A 20,535-nucleotide genomic window follows, 5' to 3' on the forward strand; every position below is an offset into this window, starting at 1 on the left:
TTGCTACATAAGTGACATTTATTAATGTTCTGCTATATTTACAGTTTTAACATAGTAAAACTCCAAAGTGAGTTACCACTTGGCAGAAAGCACAGAAGTGCACATTAAATCTACATTTATAACGCATCGTAGTCTCTGCTAACACAAATTATAAAAGCAAGAATTACAGGTGTGTTAGGAATCTGTTCAAAAGTCCCAAGCGAAAGGGAAAAAGAAAGAAAAAGGCCTTTGTTTTGCAAGGTAATTTTTCATACAAAGTTGCAACGTGATCTTTCATTTTTACACTACCAATGTGTACCGTGAAAACCCCTATATAGTCCAAAAAGTAGGTAGTATGAAAGTAAAGGATACTAGAACATTGAGAATATAGACTATTAAAAAAATTAATACTTGTGCCACCTTCAAACCACCACTCTCTCCCAGTCACGCCTCCAGAATCTGCACCGCACAGAGCCCTTCTCCCTTCGGGCACAGCCAGCACCGGCGCTGTCGGAGCTAAGCAGCAGCGAGGCGTGTAACCGAAGCCGCGCCGTCACTTCAGCTTCCGAGGTCACCCCTTCGGGCCGCCAGCACCGCGCAGGCTGCACAGGACAGAGCAGAGTCCAAACCCGCTCCCGGGACGGAGGAGGAAATAAAGCAAGCCTGTCCCCTGCTGGCTCCGGGGGCAGGGCTCATGCTACCAAATCACTACAGGAACTATCTCTAGAAGGCTTTATTAGCACGTCACAGACTCGACTGCAATAGCTTTTTCAAACATTAGCCACTAATGATTCAATGATTACAGAATTCTGCATTAATTATTAAAATTTTACACCTAGAAACAAATAGAAAGAAATGCTTCTCCTTAGTTGGTTGTGTTTTTTTTTTCCAACAGTACTTTTATTTATTTTAAAGCAGATGATTATTTTGTCTTCTGCTCCAGAGTCTTGATTCACTTCCTGCAGGTGCCCTGTTGCTTCTTGGGGGCGAATTCACTAACGCAGGAAGGCGTTTGCCAGAAAACATCTGTTCGGAGAAGGATATTGAATATTGAAACTATAGTTAGATTGTTATTTTGGTTAACAGAAGGATGTAGTTCACAAAGAGCGCAGGATGTGTAAAGGCTCATAAAGCATCTCGGTACACAATGACGCGACTCTAGCAAAACACTCAGTAGTTCTGTGGATATTTTACAGTTCTGAGGAGTTAAAATTCCTTTGGGGAAAACAGACGTCAAATCAGACGGTGCTCGTAGGATCACCGGCATGAAAACATGCAGGTGCATGAAATTACCCTGCATTTGCACTACGAGAATGAAATTTGACTCAGTCTTTGGTTGCTGCATCCACCAGGGATGACGACTCTGGTGTCTTTCCATCAAGTGTTCTAGCAGGAAGGAGGCAGCAGCTCTCGCGTGGCGTCTCTTCCAGCCCTGCCAGCCAGGGCCGCTTAAACCTGCGCTGCGACACAGGCCACTCGCGCTCGTCCTACAGCTCGCGTAGGCTGCTGGGGCACCGCCAAGGATAACGCCCATCACTAGCACACGCCGACTGAACAGTCGGCGCCGAGCTTGCCGTCAGACACATTTTCACCAGTTATTATTTTCTGGTTCGCGCTAATTGTTCCTCTCCTCCTCCCCTCCTTGTTTTTGAAAAATTATCCCTGATCTAAAATGATGATTCACCGTGCCCTTTTCATTATGCCCTACAGAGGAAATCTAATCTTAAGAACAATAATCCACTGAGAATCCAAGCCTTTTGTGGTTTCCCTACTCAGAATTTAGGATTAAAGATTTATTTTCAGGGGCAGTGTCAAAGTTGCATTATTCAGAAATTATTCTGGACATTTATCTCGATGTATCTAAGGGAGAGAGTGCTTTTTCAAAGCTTTAAAATGACAAAAAAAACCCCAAACAAATAAATAAAAATTTAAAAAACCTCTACACCTCCATCCTCACAAGCAAGGAGCCAAGCAAGGTCTCTAACACTGTAATTTCAAATTGCAAACATAGGAAAAGCCTGTGCAACAAGAAACCACGCGGTTCCTTTAATAAATGAAAAATTCAGTTTCAGTAAAGAAGCAAAATTCTAAAAATTGTTGAGTGAGAACAAAGTACAGATGATAAAGCTGACGCTTAAGCGCTCACGCTACATGACCACACAACTGGGGGAAATAAACCCTCTGGTGATTCAGCAGGAATTTGAGAGGATATTACAAATCCTGGAGGAGGTCATAAACCGTAACGTTGTTAAACAGAACTGAAACACTTAAATAAATTGACTGAACTATTTTTACACACTATCACCAGTGGAAAACTCAGGCTGGAAAACACTGCACAATGCCCGTTTTGTGCAGCGTGTTCTCATTACAGGGTAGAAACGAAGCAGAATCTTACGCAATTTGCAGTTTCTAATAAAAGGAAAGCGCATTTGGAAAAACCAAGCCTCGGTTTCAAAATCTGAACAATTTAATCACCCCCAATTTAAGGCTGGGGTTTGCTTGGTTTCTTTGTACCACTGTCGCAGCTGCAATCGCTTCAACCCTGTCTTGGGGAAATCTAGTGTTGTTACGATATTTCTAAAGGGAGCATCATGTTGCACTGGCCATCTGGGAGCAACCTATTACAGGATTTCCTTTCCCTCACGGAGGGACAGTTAATGCAAGGCCATTATCTGCTGTAAGCAGGAAATTATGCTAGAAGGCTTCGACTACTTAAGCCTCCTTCTTTAAAGTCCCGCTCAGAAGGCAGCAAGGCTAATGTTCAGCCTTAAAGCGGAAGACTTTCAGGCATTAAGGTTTCTGAAAGATGTTCAGGCAGGACAGCGTGTTCAAGTATGTGGGAGGGGTTTTCAAAGAGCAAAGGTGTGCAAGAGTTTAATTTCTTCAGGAACTTGGCAGAAAAATCAAGCAGCACACAAAATGCAGACAAATTGTTCTTTCTGGGACATAAGCCAAAGGCACTGGCACAACCTTCTAAAAACATTTTGTGACCTTTACTCGTGTTTAGGACACACCAAGTGCTTCAGGCATGCTATTTATTCTGAAAGACACACCTGCCAAGTACAGTGCAATACCAAGGGGCAGAGATTCTGTTCTTACAATTCAAGTTATGCAATCTAATGAACATAAAATTCCTCAAAGCAATATCTCGGGAAGAAATGTCAAGTATTCCTCTGCTCCCCACCAAATCAGGCCGGACTCTGTACAGACAGGAGCCGCGTATGGGATACCAAGAAACAACTGGTTTCTGCTGCCTTCTGCTCTAAAAATATTCCAGCAAAGCCTAGCCTAGAAGAGTCACTAAACAGTGTTAGAAACACAACAGAACAAATTCAGGAAAGCAGAACGTTTACCTTTAGTAAATAAAGAGAACTCTGGTTCTGGGGAGAGTGGAAAAGGTATCTGGCATCTTCCTAACCTTTGCATAATTAATAAATCCTCTGAGAAACAGCAGAAAACCTAGATGGAAGAAACACATTAGTCCAGTTAACACAGGTGTGGTTCTTCAGTTAGAGAGGGAGCAGTTCAACTCACCGTTACTAGTGTGGAGGGACCTACGGTGCTGGGATGCACAGGAGCTGATTTAATACAAGAATTTTTTTGGTACCAATGACATCTAATCTTTCAATTTCAGGCAATCTCAGAAACAAACTTTCCTTAGCCCATCATAAAACTTTTGACTCCAAATGAGATCCAGTCACTTCCAAAGGGGAGGGGGGGTGGGTGGGGTGTGAAAGGAGAAAAAAGACAGACCACAACCCAGTCTTCCGTTTAAGATACAAGAACAGATACAACATCAGTTACTATGAAGACAAGCATTGTTATCTTCTTTACTCCTTCTGGATGATAAATAGGATGCTGCCACCAAGAAATGACAACAAAAGGACAGTGTTTATGTGTACCTTTAAAATGCAGGTGGCATCCAGTAAGAGGAGGAGTACTCTGGGGGGCTGCGTTTCAGTTTTACATCCATACACCCGTATTTTAACAGCCAGTAAAGCTATGCTCACAAAAGCTCCAATTGCACTTTACAGAGTTTTAAGCAGCCACTCCCTCTTCCCCCCAGAACAAACACTCACCTAGTACAAGGAAGACCCACCAAAGCCAATACTGGCCATCAAAGTAACCAGGAAAATAGGTGGAGAACTAAAGGGAGAAAAAAAACGAAAAAGGAAAAAAAAGAAACCAGTTAGAGCACATGGCAGTTTCTGAACCCAAATCTATCCTCACCAATCTCAGCAGTAACCAGATCAAGCTCGCTGCATACAAGGGAGCTTGTAGGATGCTACATTTCATCAACCGCACAAACTGCAGGGAACAAGCTACCTCCACAAACTTTCATTTCAGGTTTTTCTACGTGTGTCAGACCAACTCTAACCAAGGGGAATGGAACAGATTCAATACCCAGCCATAAACTCTTGCAATCAGTGTAGCAGAAAGACACTACACTGAGCAAATACTCCTATTTCTCCTATTTTACCTGACATCTTTGATGCTTATAAAGCACAGTTGCAGTTTCTGAAAGAGAAGACCAGGCTTGCAGCAGCGCATTATGCTAATTACACTGTAAAACTGGGTAGTATGGCCAACAAAAGTACAGTTTACAAAGAAATCCCAGATCTCTGGAATCCTCTGACACAATTTTCTACTGGGAGAACTACTGCCTATTGAATGAAAGGCACTGACACTATTATAGCACTGAAGTTCACTATGTCAGTGCTAAATACAGTATAAATTTGTTTGTTTTCATTTTATTCACATTTTAAAACCTAACGAAAGGGAAGCTTGTTATCAAAGCTTCAATCAAATCCACAGTTAAGGTCACCTCTTTGTCACACCTCTTAATCCAGCAAATAGTTCTTAACACCACTGTTACAAGATGACCCCAAAAATCTTAACTTTCTACAGAAAAAGTGAACATGCTGTATTTACAAATTACAATTTCTAGCCCAAAGAGATTGGGTACGAAGTGACAGCCCCAACACTAATGCTCTCTACTTCTACTTATGCACAGCTAATGAGATGTTTTGCCTGAAATTCAGAATCTGGCCCGGGACGTCTGTGTGCCATTTTCACAGGCTCCAAATAAAGCTTTTCTGATGTCTTCTCACAGTCTCTCAAAAAAATAGTTTGACTTTTTTTTTCCCCGTTCCTTCCAGCATCAGTACATCTATATCCTTCCCCCACCATCCCAAAAGGTTTCTCTTTCTCCCCCTCCACGTTTTAAAAATACATCAGCTTTACTTGCTTCTGCAGGCAGATGCAGGGGCACCCAGGCTCCTGTAATACAAACCAGTTCGGATCAGCCACCCGCTTCCATTCCCCATGTGATCTGGTGGAAGGGAGCCCAGTGGGTGTTTTAACAGCCCGAATATGCCTAGAGTTTATATGGAAATAAAACAAAACAGAAAAGCATGCGTCCTCCTGATCCCCTGCTGCTTGTGCCGCAGGCACGTCGCACCAGAGGGCACCAGCGGGCTTCTCCCGTCCATGTGACAAAGCGGTGGCTGCCTCTTCTTCCCCCAGCAAAAAGCAAACCTCACACCTCCTGATTTTTAAGTCCCTATTTCCCTCTCCTCACCAACTATCCCACATTTTAGAGAATTTTTTTTTTTTCCTTCTCCAGAGGAGCACCTAAGGAACATCGTGCTGGCGAGGAACATCCCTGTGCTGATGGCAGCGCTTGCTTTGTCTGGATAAATGCTTTACAAAGGTCAGATCTTTGTTACTGCTCAACACACAAACACCTTTTGATCCAACACAGTGGCTCTGTCAGAAAGCACCATACTTGGCTGTGCAACCTTTATTCTCTTTTATTACAATAGTAATTCCAGGATATAAACAGGACAGAATGATGATGAAGTTCTGTCCCAGTGAATAAGGGGCTCAAAATCTATCTGGTTATAAAAAGCTAAATTTATGACTAACTTCAGTATAAGTGAGATAAAAATGAGCTAGGGAAATAAAGTACCAGTGCGCCTATGCATGGTTTTGCACTACACAACTTACCCTGACAATGAGGATCCACTTAATAAGAGACAGACCGAACCCAGAAATGGCCCCGTATCGTCCTGCAGCTGAAGTAGTCAGGCAGAAAGACAGGAAAAATCCAATCCAGTTGAAGAGGAATGCCACTGAGAAAGCAGGAGAAAAGCAGCAGGTCAGGCCCTCTTTATATTCCAATTAAAAAAAAAAAAAAAAAAAACAAAAACACAACCATAAAACCCTTGCACACAGGTTTTTCTTGGTGCTACATAAACGTAAGTGCGAAAATAACTCAAGCTATTTTAGGTCACTGCCTGAAAAAAAGTAACTTCCATCATGTACTTACTGAAGAAAGTTAGCATGAAAATGCCATCATTTCCTATCCTCAGCTGGTCAGTGTCGTCAAAATCATCCCGTGTCACAAATTCGTCATCCTGCAAATCAAAGGGAGGCAAGACGTGGGCGGATTTTAAGTCATTCCAGTTCATACAGCAATTGCAGTTCTGCACGTGCCTCTTCAAGAAAGGGCCAGAAAACTCTACAGCCCTCAAAAAGCAGTGTACAAGGGAGGGATACAAAACGCTTCGCTCACGTTTAACGAAAGCCCCCCCATGGGGCAGGGGTGGAATCCTAAACCTCAAAAGGCTACAAATGCAAGCAGGAAAAATTCCTGCTTCTCATCCTGAGATGATGCAGAGCATGAAATACTAAATCAGCAGCGATACATTATTTTTTTAATGATAGTCAAGATCCAGCATGTTCTTGTTCTCACTGTAAAGAATTCCTCTACTCATAAAAAAAATTAAACTTATCATCTCAGCAAGGAATTTGGCTTCTATGAAGAAGTACAATGAGCTGCGGACATCTAAGCTAGCAAGGGTGGAAGAAGGGGTTGAACAAGAGAGAATGTTGAAAAAAGAACCAAAAATAAATTAAAAAATGAAAAAAATAATTATTCTGACAGTGGTTTTGTCACCCTTGTAGCAGCTGCACTGACCTGTGGAAAAGCCAACTAAGTAAGTGGCAGGAGTATCAAGGGGGAGGGGAGGAAATAAGATTAGTCACAGAACTCTTGGGAGTGTGTGCTATCGCCACCCAGGAAAGCTTAAAAAGAAAAAAAAAAAAAAACCAAGTCATGACACTTGCAGGAGTTAAACCAGAAATTCTACAGAAGAAATGTGAAGGGCAACAGCCGGGCAAGTGCACTCACCCTTCCAGGAACCAAGGGAATGGTGGCTTCAGCCTTGGTTCTCTCTGCCTCATCATAACTAGGCAGTGTTGTGGCCACGTTGTAAGATGGAGGCTTAGGAAATCCTGACTCATCCTTGTAATCAAAATAAGCTGCAAAAAAAAAAAAGTTATACAGAAGGTAACTTGTCAGTTCCTTAAGAACACTGTGTTGGGAATGAGAAGCCTTTCAGATGACTTCAGAAGACCCCGATATCCCGGACTGCTGAAGCCCCCTTCCCGCCCTTCCTAGCCTCTTGCCACCCCAAAACAGAAAGTGAAAAACACAGGAGCACCTTATCTAATACAAAGTAATACTCAGAGCACTACTTCAACATGCCTGGCTGTACTTATTTTTAAAACAATGATGCATGCTGCGTCTCTCCTGACTTCAATAAAGAGAAGTAGTCATATTTCAAGACCAAGTGGTTTGAGTGAGTCAAAGAAGGATCACTGCAAGCCTCAGGCCACTGGTACCAATTTTTCCACAGAGACTCCAAATTGTTTTCTGATGGAGGGGAAAAGGATTGGAACAAAAATCCAACATAGCATTTCTGAGCCCCAGTTGCCAAGACACGCTAAGGGACCAGAGCTAACGGGACATCTTGACCGTTCGTGTGCCACGGCAGGACACTCAATAGGCAGCTTGAGAAACACAATATTCAAACTTCGGTGCAAAGCTTGCTGGCTGTTTGAGAGACTGACAGACTGTTGCATTTGATTCACAGATCTCATTTGAACAACTGACTATGAAAGTTCTGGGCAAAAAAAACCCAAAAAACAATGAGAAGATTTACCTAAGCCAAAATACTCTGATATATAACCAACACAAAACAAGATGTTTTGCTAAAAGTTATTAGCGAGATACATGACAGTATGATGATTCAGAAGTATAACCCTTATGACCAAGTCCTCAGTTACTGAAAACTGCAGAAAGAGTGAATTCTCTAATCCCTTTTAAGTAACAAGTCCTTTTTGGAAGGAGCACAGCATCATCCGAATGACAGATCATGAGAGGGGAACCACAAATCCTCACAGCGCTTTGATTTTAACTGTCTTCAATCTACTAAGAACACTGTGAAATGTAACTTGAACACCACTTGATGGGATGACATCAGATGAATGTAGCCAAAATGTATCTTCTAAACCACAAGGAACAATAGTCTCTCTGGATCAATTCTGATCCTTTCCAGCCTTAGTAAGGATGCTGCAATGCCATCCATCAATAAGGAGAACAATTAAGGAGGTAAGAACGAACAACAGAGGAGACCTAGCTATTTCCTTTCAGTTAAATGTACCTGTATTCTCCGCAGAAATGCTGCTGTAAGGTGGAGGGGCATCATTCACCACCGGTGCAGCCTCGCCTGGCTCCTCTTCATTCTGCAGCTGAACACACCCACACACAAGAGACGTTAACGGGGTTTCCAAAGTTGTGTGAAATTACCTCTGTAGTTTTAATCGTACACAACAGACTATTCTGGAAGAAGACTGTTCTACGGCACCAGGGGACATTCGAGCAGCCTCTCAGCTTCCCTCCGAAGCACTCCCACTTGAAATGATCAATAAACCATCTCAGCGTTAATGTGTTTTTAAATCATATCCTCACACACCTGGATTTTGACAAGGCACAGCATACACCTTTCCAGTACCTTTCCACTTCCCTGGCACTTCCTCAGATTCCCCAGCTCAGGAGCTGCAGTTACATCTCTTTTAGTCGAGGAAATAGCAGGAGATACCCAACAAAAGACTCCATTACTGCCTGTGGCTTTGCTAAGGAAGGTTTTTTTCCTGGATACGTTACATAATGATGCACGTAAGTATGAATCTTGCCATTTCCCTTCAACCTTTCACACTGTGTGACTGAAAAGGATATCGTTTATTTTGTGCACTGTGCTTCCCACCGGCTCTGTATAAATAACCACACAGCTTATCAAATACGCAGTGTCACTTGCACGAAGCAGGTATGCAAACGCAGGCTTTGATCAGAGACGCTGACAACAGCGGGCCAGAAGCGTTCAAAGCAGAACGCGCCAGGAAGGAATTTACAGATCAGCTGCCATCTAATTTTTTTTTCTTCTTTCCATTTCTCATCATCTCATCGACATCGAAACTGAGGTTTTATGCAGAAAGACAACCCATTTCAAAAAAGCACCTTGGGACTGAACCACATGCCTGGAAAGAGAGGTGCCACCCTCTTTTGTAATCACCACTAAACAATAGCAACCCTGCAACCTCTCCCTTAACACCTTCTTGAACCAACCCTCCTGCACACCCCTGATAATACTCTTGAAGCCATCCAGGACATATTGCTTTCTCTTCTTTGGAGAGATGTGTTGCCATTCAAGTCCTTCCCAAGCATTTAATGCGGGGGGGGGGGGGGGGGCGAGGATATGTTCTTATTTTAATTGTATACCTTATCAGGAAAGGAAAAAAAAGAAAATCAGCTCATACTTCTAAATGAAGGTCTTGTTTTATACATAACTGTTCTGCGCCTCGGGCTTTTATTCCTTTTGCTGCCTAGGACCGAAGATGAGACTACATCCATGTCCTCTGTGACTGTCAAAGCCAAAACTTTTTCCGATGTTTTAAGTGCAATTCACCAGACCTTCGCATCCAAACCACAGCTGCACGTCTGAGCTGTGAGACACCCGAGTCCTACAGGTTTGCTGAGAAGAGCACAGCTTGGTTTATTTTCTCCGCCACGAACCGGACGGCCGCACACCTCTGCCGGCTGCACAGCCGCGAGCGTGCACAGGACGAGTGACTGCACTCGTGGGTCACTGCGCTGTGGCCGGACACAATGTCCACTTTGTGGCTTCCCACCTCCTCGGCACAGAGGCTGCCCCCTCCCCACCCTGCCGGCACAGCTGATGTGGCAGAGCTCCCCGCGCCAGCTATGGCAAAGAGATTTTAAATACACCTGCTGTTAGAGGAGTTTAACTAAGGAAGGCTTAAATGACTTGGGTTAGCAGGTGACAACACGAGTGGTTCTGCTGGCAGGTCGAAGGAGTCGGCCAAGAGGGGGAAAGGGAAAGAAATGACACTGGAGAAAATTCAGCAGCACTGTCACCCAGTCCAGCTGCACCAAAACAACAGACCATGACAGAAGCAGGACTTTCACCATCAGAGGAAGATCACCTTGCTACTCTAACAGCGAGCCTCCACCTGCTCCCCACTCACATCTTCTAGACAGGAGAAGTGGGAAAAAGAGGGAGCTGGTCAGCCCCAAGCTTTCACTCCCCCCACAGCACAAAGCTGAACCACCTGTGAAGAAGAAGAAATTAAGTGATTCAGATGAAAATTTAATCCGTATGACACCAAGAGCACCTCTTAGGACGGATGCTGTGGCTGTCAGCAGGAGACACCCAAAACACTGGCCCCCAGCCAGACATGAACCGCACCAAATGAACCTGCTTCCACACCCAGGAGCGAGGACGCAGCGAGGGGAACGCAGGGCGGAGACGGCAGGTACCTGCCACGATGGCTGCAGCTTTAATTAGCCTCAGGGCGCTGAGCAATTAACACAATAAGCTGCAGCAGCTCCTACAACAGCAACGCATCTTCATCTTTTTCAAACCAGCTAACTCAGCATGAGCCCCTACCAAGGAACAAAAATGCCTTATTTTATAAACCCCATGGAGCTCAGTCATTAGAAGAAAATGCAAACTAACTTGTGAAGCAATTGCCTATTAAAATAAGCTTTAAAAAAAAAAAAAAAGAGACCACTGCTGCAGAAATTCACGAGCAGCCTGCACACAGCATGAGAGGGGCAACCTGAGAGATAATCCAGCAAAATGCAGAATCAAACCAGTTGATTCAGTGTCTCCCAGCTCTCTAGCCTATGCATTTTCAGGAAATGCTCCACCATGCTTATTTTCAGTCTACCTATGAAAATTCAACACTTCTACACCTTTTTTCTTCCGCCTATACAAGACCTAGTCCATTAATGAATGAGGAAAGGCTCAGACATCCTAGGGACACTCTGGACACTGCATGCCCTGCATCACCTGCTCTCCTAGCGAGGGGCTGGCAGAAATTAAAACCCTGATATTCCTAAGAAAGAAGACATATACACCCTAAAAGTACAAACACCAAGGAGGGCGAAAAGGAAAGCGCGAGGTGGGACAGCACTGCAAGAGGTGAACCAAAAGCGGACACAGACAGTTGAGTGCAATATTAATCCTATGGCTCAAATTCTTACGATGTTCTTCTTTCAATAGTAGAAAGAAATACATATTCTTACAACTACCTCGTGTGGGAGAAAGCAAGGTGGACTCGCTGCTAGCTTCAAACCATTACAGTTCAGGTAATGACACAAAAAAAACGTAGTTACTTTTTAAAGTTGAGCTAGAGGCTGTAGGAGGTATGCAGTTATAGAAACCAGATTTTTCTTCTAATGGACAAGGTAGACAAATGCCTCCCAGCCTTTTTAATGATTCCAGGCATCTAAAATTCAACTAAGTGCTTATTAGCAAAGCAGTAAGGGTTCATGTGACAGGAAGAATGAGTCATCAGGTCTCACATGGCCCGGCGCTGCGGCACTGCCCTCGCCCTGCGAGCTCCGTCTGCCCCGTGCAGCACCGCGCACCCGCGAGGAGGAAGGCTGCGCTACTCGGGCTTGCGGGCGAGTGAGTGCCCCTCGGGCACTGCTGAGAGCCTTCAGGACCCGGAGAACCTGATTAGAGCAGCGTTTGGCTGCAGTCTCTTCTGCTGCGGCTGTGGGTCATTCTTTCGTTCGAGTCTCTGATGGATTTTAGCTTTTAAAGCATGACTCTTGTATTAGTGGCCTTAAAAAAAATGGACAGTCTTTACAGCAACGCATACAGTTATTAAAGCAACAGTTTGGGTGTGATTTTTTGCTAAAAAACCAGAAAGTTGCCTGATAGAATGGGATGAGACCCAGGGACGTTTATTTTCCAAAAAACACCATCAGAAGCTTGGCCCTGAGCAAGACATCGCCTCCGTCTGCCACTTCCCCCTGCTTGAGACCCGGCCACATGTAAATACACACAGCGCAGTAGCATTAAAGTTCAAAACTTGCAAAACATTTTGAAATATTCCCACGTAAATTTTGAAGAAAGGTTTTCTGATAAATATATTTGTTAATTCTTCCAAATTTTCTACACTTAGCACATGGTTGCTGACAGTTTTGGATCATTTTTTTAACCTCCCCTTGCCCGAAGTCCTTAGGCTACATGGAAATATTCTTTATACCTAAATCAGGATTACTACAAGCTTCGCCTTAGCAATATATCATCAGGAATATATTAACTCAGCAGTATATCATAAATGTTTACTGCATCTCAGTTTTTATTTTATGTTCTGGCATGCAATGTAGAAGTCCCAGAGGAATCCTAGAATGAAGATAACCCTTATCAGATCTCATTTTTGTTGCTGCTATGGTTTCTGTGAGATTTCAGAAAGGCAGATATTTAGGCTAATGACAGAAAGAAAATATTTTTTAAAAAGGTGACAGGATTGATTTTTTCCATAACAATGAAATCATAACCTTTGCAAGCCAAATGTTGGGGGCGGGAAGTGTATCACTACTAAATTTGAGAGTACTCCAGCAAGGCAACAGCCTGCCCACAAAAAGGTTACACTTCACTCCCCCTGCAACACCCCTTAGTTTTCTCCTCCTGTATCTTTGCCCTTTTGGAAACAAATGAAAGTTTCTGCCAACTCTGAAGGAAAAGAGAATTATTTTTATTCACTTACACTTCACTTTAAACATACTCTGATTGGAAATCCTGACTTTCGCCCAATGCTGTTGCAGACTTCTATAACTTAATATCAGCTTATTAGTCAGCAGGAATAATGCTAAGCTATGAGACAAGCCAACCCCCGTGCATCAGCCCTCTCCTTGACGAGCAAATAACTGTTTTCTCTCGTAGGCACTTCCACTTCATTTAACTGACAGCGAGTGACAGCGCTGAACGGCGTGCCTACCCCAGCCACCTGCGCTCGGGCACGCCACGGCGCGGCTCTCAGGCGACGCGCTTGGCAGTCGCGCTGTCCAAGCAAACCCTCCCTCCGGCTTCTCCCTGCACCGGGAGATGCTGATGCTCCTGCCCGAGCCTCACCCCGGGGAACACAGCCCAGCTCTGGGAAGCGACCTCCTGAGGTCTCTGCCAACCTGAGCTGCTCCTTCGTTTTAATAAAGGACTGAAAACCGCGCCTCCACTCCTCCTCCCCAAAAATGCTTTTCCTTTTCCAGCCGGACCAGCTCCCTGCCACACCGTGCGCACACACCTGCGCCCACGCAGCGGCACAGAGGGAACAAGGACCAGAAAGCAGCGGGAGCATCCACCCGAAGGGTACGTTTGCAACCCCCCTCCCAGCCACCAAAGTAAAAACCACAAATCTAATCATCTTTTTGGTCCATCCAAACACAACCTGTGCTCACAAGGATGTTGTTCTTCACCGACTCACCGCAGTTAATGGCCTGACAACATGGAAATACACCTTGTCCTGGGCAACGCGCTGATCTAATTCCCTCGCCTCTGTTCAAACAGGGAATTATACTGGTTGGGCTAGACTGTAAACAAGCACTTGGGCCAGCACAAACCTGTGCAGACAGACTGGCCTTAGGTTTCAGTGTTCCGGGTCTTAATACAGAAGAAGTAGGTTTTAAGATTAAGATAGCTGTAATTAAATTTCAAACTCTTAACAAAGCCTAAGGCCTTACTGTAATATTTAGCATCACATTAACCTTTTTTCTGGACATTAAGATGTCACAGAAGTAACTCAAGATCTTCTGAGCATTTTAAAATATCACCTTTTTAAAATTGTTTTAATGAAGACTATTCAGTATCTTCGATGAAAAAAAAAATCCCATTGTACCACCATATATCAAATTTGGCTATCTCACAAGAACAGGCAGAAACAGAATGGAGGGGTTACATCTTAATATTGAATTTTTCCTATAACTCCCAATGATGAAGAATCAGAATTCATACACACACACACACATATATACACAACTTTCAGTATGGCTCCTTTTAAAACACGATGCCAAGCCCCCATAAAGAGCTGCCACATCTCCCGTGAGCCACGTAACAACCCAAAGACCTGAGGGACTGTTCCTACATCTGCTTCCCAGACGGGGCTACTGACCCCGCACTGAATTTCAGCGATGGGAGAAAAGTCTCCAAAGAAGCCCAAGGAAGATCCTAACACAATCCTGATATCTGAGGTAATACTTTTTAAAAAAAAAACTTTGCATGCAAGGCTATTTTCTGCTGTTACACAAGCTACGTGACGATACCGGACCTGCACTGTTTCACAGCATTTCCCAAGTCCTTTGAGTTTTAGAGGTGGAATCTATTTTTGTTCTATAATTACTTTTTCACACAGAATCACTAAAACCTTGCAAACTCACCTGATGGGTGCCATCGCCTACCGCAGCGGGTGTTTCAGCACCTAACAGGGAGACCCCAGTCACCTGGACACAGACTGGGCTGGACATTGGGCAGCTTCAAAGCGTGTGGCCCCCATCAGCTGCAGCAGAATGTAAGGGCAGCGGCTGTGCAAGAGACGTGACTTTACCCTCCAACTTATTTTTTTTAATCTTTACTGTTACATCAATGGACACCTCCTATTCTACTTATACAGAAAGAGAAAAAATGTGATAACAACCTACCCTGGAAATTTCCTCGCCATTCTTATCAGCTGCACATACCTTTAGCAAAGCAAGCACATCTTCTGCAGGCTGCCAGTACCCTGCCGAGGAAACGAATACCCACTGACATCACTAATTCCAATTGCTGACATTAAAAAATAGGATATATTCTCATCTTTCAGCTTAAATCTGCGTGCCCACTTCAACTAAAATAATTAAATACAAGCGTAAGGTAAGCACAAGGTGACAACTGACATCTGCCTCCCTATTTCACTCGAGCCCTCCCAGATATTAAGTAAGCACTGTGGTTCTCCATGGATTTAAACTGTATTCACAACATATCTTCAGCAATATACTTCCTCTACAATTACACTGTACAAAAACCAAACAAATGGAAAAATCTTTCTTCCTTATGGTTCCCATGGACGCCTCCCCTTCCAAAATGATTCATGATCCATGTAAGCCTTCAACAAGTGGAACAGGAAGAAATACCACTTAAAAAGGAATACGTCGTCATTATTTAACACACTCACCGTTTTCTAGGTGGGTTTACATTACTCATATACATCACATATTACTTCCAACTGCCTCAAGTAAAAAGCATGCCTCAGTTAGCATACAGTGTAAATAAATCTATTAAAAGACCAGCTATTTTTTCCAGCTAGTTTCTATTCTAAGGACAAAATACACCTCTGCCACTAAACGCACAACCCAGGTGTTATACTCAAAAGGCCTTAAACCACCTAATCCTAACCACATCTCTGCACATCTTTCCCAAAGGCAAGTCTAAACGGCAACAGCCTCCCAGTGTCCCCTTCTGGGGCACAGCACCGCCCGGAATAACGATGCCAGGGCATGCTGCAGCCTCCCTTCCTCCCAAACCTCTCCCATTCCCCCTTCCAACAAGCACAGCCCGGTCACCCGGCCTGCAGAGGAACCAAAACCAGCAGTCTGCCCCGGTCACCCTGCCCGGCTCCCGACAGAAAGGGGCCAGGGGAAGCCAAGATCTTTTTTCTGGAGTTTTAGCGTTATTCTTCATCGAGCTGCACTTCCTCGCTATATTAGATCAGAGTGCCACATCATCCAGGGGCGTCACCACAGGCTATTTTTTATCGGATTATCTAATGCCTGAACAAAGCACAGGGGCCAGAAAGTTAGCTTTAGAAAATAAATCGTATGCCATCCATTGTACATGCCTTTAACGCCACGCGTATTGGCGAACGGGCACTGGTTGCGAGTTTGCAGCGAAGGAGGCCGCTGGGGGCACACGGCCCACCACCCCATCTGCAGGGTGGCGTGGGCTGAGGAGCAAGGTGGAAGAAGAAACACAGAGGTTTCAAACTTGATTATCAATTATCCTCATTAACTACCACCTTTTTTCCTGAAAATACACACACTCAGGGAATCCTACAAGTATTTTACACATTCAAATAGTGCCCACACCTCAACAGCGCTGCTCCTACACACAGGCTGATACACCAACACCACTTCCAGGGGCAGGGGTTACACGACCCCGGCATGCCTGGATGGCACATCGCATTTAGCTGTACCAGAACCACCTCGTTTTGTGTTAAACTCCACTAATGCATTACCCCTCTCCCCCCTCAAAAAAAACAGTTATCAATGTTTAAAATTCTCAGTTCTCCTCCACTGGCTGATAATCCAGTAACTTAAAGATTAATGAGCTTGTTCTGAATTTCTACAGGCTACCTCTACTCACTGGATCCTGCACTCAGCTCTAGCCCTTACAGTCAGCAATTCACTACAAGCCTTCCTTCGCTGGCACGTGCTACGTTCATTAATTGTACATTCATAAACACAATAAGTTTCAATGTATGGAAAAAAACTTGACACATTCAATGCTCAAGAGACTCTCCTACCCTCTCATCCCTTCTAAATACCAACTCTGCATCTTTAGATCCACAGCTTGCAGGGGGTTTTGGAGCAACACAAGCATTAGGGGCCGGTTCAGCAACAACGCGCTTCACAGCAACGTGAATTCCAAGGTTCTGGCAGAGGGCGAGGGGAAAAAAAGCAATTTCTAAGCAGCTACACAAAAGTAGATACATTTATAGGTGAGTTTCCGATTCTGCACTCCAGTTAGAGCAGTCGTTTTCGTGGGGCCTCTGTTATCTGTTTGTCTTTAGCAGTATAAATCTGTCAGGGCACAGCCTGCCTCCCTAACCTCTGCAGTACCACGCCGTTACGCCCTACAGCAACAGCCGGGCCTGCTATATGTCCGTCGGACGCTCGCAGGATCTGCCGAAACAACAGCTTTGCACATTTCTCTTTAAGGAAACCAGGATTCTGCTTATCGGTCGGGTACAGAGCCACTGAAGAGCGACGCAATAGTGTCCTTCAGCACATTTTGTCACCCACCTCCACAGGCTCAAGGCAACGGGACATGAAGCTTGATCACTTTGTAAAAGACATTTGGGAAGGCGTTTGTCAGGATCAACACCATCGGCAGGGCTCTGACGGGAAAGGCGATGGGTGAAGAGACCTGGTTACCTCTACCTACCCTTCCCAAAAACAACAGTACGGAGATTTGTCTTCATAAGTGAACACATCTGTTTTGCACGGAACAAAAAAAAAGCGCCTGAGTTTTACTTAACTTTTACATTTCTAATATGTGAAAACAGAGATCTCCAGCTGTCATGACGAGACCCCATCCCAATGGCAAGGTGCATCTCGTATTCTGAGGAGAGCGAGCCTACCCCCGCTGAGACTGCTACCGAGGCAAAGCCGTAACCCAGCGATTTCCTGTACGAAACTCGGATAAGCAGGAGAGCATTCTGTACCGTCTTGAGGGATTTCTCTCCCTGACTTTAAGTAATGAAGTCTCCACACCTGCACCTCGGAAACGTGGGTGAGCCAGATCACACAGTGGGACCGAACCGACCCTGACCCCTTTCCAAGAGGCTGATGCTCCTGACAAAACACGTCCTCTCCGCCAGGAGGCAGGGATGGAAGAACAACCCCAAATCTACACAGCAGCTCCTTAAGGACAGCCTCTGGCCTACGGGGATTCCAACCTGAGCCACAGAGGACCACAGGTAGAACGTGAAATAAAATTAATGCTAATCTCAAGACGGTGCAGAACAAGCTTGCTCCTCGGAGGAGCCCACCCCAGGTCCGCTGACCTGCGGGCTGGAACCGAGAGGCCACGGAGCAGGGGCCGGAGGGGAGCGGGACGGGCGGGGACAGCACCCCCTCCCCGCACAAGGTCGCCCCGGCCCCTCCGCCGCGCTCCGGGCCGCGGCCGGCCCCGCGGAGAGGCCGGGGGCAGCCCCAAAGCTCCGCAGCCCGCCCGGGCCCGGCGGCCCCGATCTCCCGTCCTCCCGGTGGGACAGCGGCCCCCGCAGGCCCGGCCCAGGCCTAGGCCCGGCCGAGCCGCCCCGGGAGACGCCCGGGCCTGGGCTGAGGCGCCGCCCGGCTCCCCGGGGACAGGGCGGGGAAGGGGGGGGGGGAGGCGGCGGCGGCACCCCCGGCCCCTCAGCGCGGGGGCGGCGGGTCCCCGCCCGACCCCGGGCTCCGTCCGTCCCCTCCCCGCCCCGGCGCGGCCTGCGGCGCCGCGGCGCTCGCCGGCCCCCCTCACCTGCTGGTAGCGGCCGCTGCTGGGCTCGGCGGCCGCCATGGCGCTCGGCGGGGCGAGGGCGAGCGGGCGGCGGGGCGGAGACGGGGGGGCACCGGGACGGGCTCGGCGGCGGCGCTGCCCGGCCGCCTCCCGACGGGCGCTGCGGAGGCGGGGGCGGCGGCGGCGGCAGCCGGGTCGTTCCTCGCTGCGGGCTTCGCTCCCGCCCTCCGCCCGTCACGCTCGGCCGCGCCCGCCTCCCGCCCCGCCCGCCGGGCCGGGGGCCGCGTCCTGCCGCCAGCCGGGCCGCCCGGGGCAGCGCTCGGCGGCGGCGGCGGGGTGGCCCCGGGCTGGCTCCGCTGGTGGCCGGAGGGCGACCAAGGGCAGCCCCGAGCCAGCGGCGTGTACCCCGCTCCGGGCCGAGATGGGTGGGTGCGTCTGCGGGACCCCCTGCACCCCTGCCCGGGAGCAGGGGGGTGGGCCAGCAGCACGTTCCCTGGCATTTTGCGGGAGCTGAACTACGTGTATGTTATGAAGCTTCACGTATTCCGAGTGAAAGCTTCCACAGAAAGTGTTAAAAAACCCCAGGGAGTCAGAAAATTGATGTAGACCCATGTCGAAAAGCAACACTGCCTCAGCGAGGACCCACCAGCACTGACAGACGCCAGAGCCATCCCAAGCCACGTTAACCAAGCCTTGGTCACATGCACCCACTGCCTGTCCCCATCACCAACGCCTGTCCCCGTCACCATCGTCTATCCCCATCACCATCGCCTGTCCCCATTACCATCGCCTGTCCCCATCACCATTGCCTGTTCCCATCATCATCACTTGTCCCCATCACCTGTCCCTGTCACCATTGCCTGTTCCCGTCACCATCACCTATCCCTGTCCCCATCACCTATCCCTGTCCCCATCGCCTGTCCCCGTCACCAACACCGCACCGTGCCCGCACGGGCAGCGAAGAGGCCTGCGACGTGCTGCACAGCAGCTTGAGCAAACACGAGACGTTGGCCAACTCCAAAAAGCGCTGTCAGATCTTTAATATCCACGCAAAGCAGATGGCGTCACAGATTCAAAATCTCATTCCAAGAGAAGCACGTGCAGGAAACCACGCAGAGAGAGAAGTTTGTTTATTCAGAGAGTTTGTGCATTGAACGTTACATTGGTGAAGAGGCTTCCCAGCTTGTGTAACCTTCATTTTCTACATGCGCAGTTCAGCTATAGTCAGGCTCATACAAAACCACCCACATCAATCCCTAATGCTGATGAGACTTATATATATCAGCTTTAGGATGAGGAAGGCTGAATCAGCCCCGCTGGGATTCCAAGCTGCAAATTCAGAGGGTCGCAAGCGTTTAAACCTCAGGGCATGGTTTTGGACTGCTCACTCAGTCATAAATACAAGCCTTAATGCTCGTTATTCAGTTCCACTATCAAGTTGGACTTTTTTCTCCTGCATTCTCTTTCTGCAGGAGTAGATAGTTCACCCTTGTCTTAGTGAGACAAATGAACGTCACAGTTCTCACGTCAAAGGAGAGGCAGGAATTGTCAGGGATTTTTGCCAGGAATAACCTCAAAGAGTGACTCCTGAGGAGTGCTGGAGACATGAGGAGGATGCGGGTTTCTTGCAACGCAGATACCTTTGAAGGAGTGGGAATGAGAGCTGCAGGCACTCACAGACTCTCTGGTTTCACCTCTCCACAAGATTCACAATTTGCACTAAGAACCCCTCCTGCAGTAAGAAGCTGTCCTGATGACACACACAGATTTACTTGCCATTGAGGTGGGATTATATCCCTAAGTAAGGCTGCAGCTAGAGTGATAATTAGCTATACGCTGATTGACTTGGACATCGTAGAGACTAAAATAAGAGGCAGTTTGCACATGTCCTCAGAAAAGATGCTGCGAAGTATCCTGAAGGAATGGTGAAACAGTTTGTGTTCAGCCATTTTGGGGCCAGCTGGAGGCAAATCACTGCCCAGCTAGGCCATCGAGTCTGACAAGACTAATTCAGGAGAGGTAACAGCAAGCTCTTCCAGCTGCTTTCTGTGTATTTATTTTATTTTTGTAGAAGGAGAAGCTCTGTAGAGAGATGATGCTGTGGCAGGGCATGACTGGTTCTCCTTTCATTTCCTACATGGTTTAG

The 20,535-nt window shown here is 46.7% G+C and overlaps 1 protein-coding gene across 1 annotated transcript; it reads right to left on the reverse strand.

Annotated features, from left to right (window-relative positions):
* NDFIP1 (Nedd4 family interacting protein 1) lies at positions 1-18,626 on the reverse strand. The gene is made up of 8 exons (XM_064458249.1): positions 18,411-18,626; positions 8,490-8,577; positions 7,175-7,305; positions 6,311-6,398; positions 5,989-6,113; positions 4,059-4,125; positions 3,333-3,438; positions 1-1,005 (listed from the first exon to the last, which is right to left on the reverse strand). The coding sequence occupies exons 1-7, from the start codon at positions 18,447-18,449 to the stop codon at positions 3,335-3,337; spliced, it is 642 nt and encodes a 213-aa protein (XP_064314319.1). The 5' UTR covers positions 18,450-18,626; the 3' UTR covers positions 1-1,005; positions 3,333-3,334.
* Between the last annotated feature and the right edge of the window lie 1,909 nt (positions 18,627-20,535).

Source organism: Phalacrocorax carbo, chromosome 8 (assembly GCF_963921805.1).
Source record: "Phalacrocorax carbo chromosome 8, bPhaCar2.1, whole genome shotgun sequence".
In the NCBI taxonomy this organism is placed as follows: Eukaryota; Metazoa; Chordata; class Aves; order Suliformes; family Phalacrocoracidae; genus Phalacrocorax; species Phalacrocorax carbo.

What these genes read in the sequence shown, in the direction of transcription:
- NDFIP1 (XM_064458249.1), bottom strand. Translation starts at nt 18,449, where the DNA reads ATGGCGGCCGCCGAGCCCAGCAGCGGCCGCTACCAGCAG. An exon ending in TTTCATGCTAACTTTCTTCA is followed by an intron (nt 6,114 to 6,310) that starts GTAAGTACATGA and finishes CTGCTTTCTCAG; the next exon opens with TGGCATTCCTCTTCAACTGG. An exon ending in GTGGGTCTTCCTTGTACTAG is followed by an intron (nt 3,439 to 4,058) that starts GTGAGTGTTTGT and finishes TCTTCCATCTAG; the next exon opens with GTTTTCTGCTGTTTCTCAGA.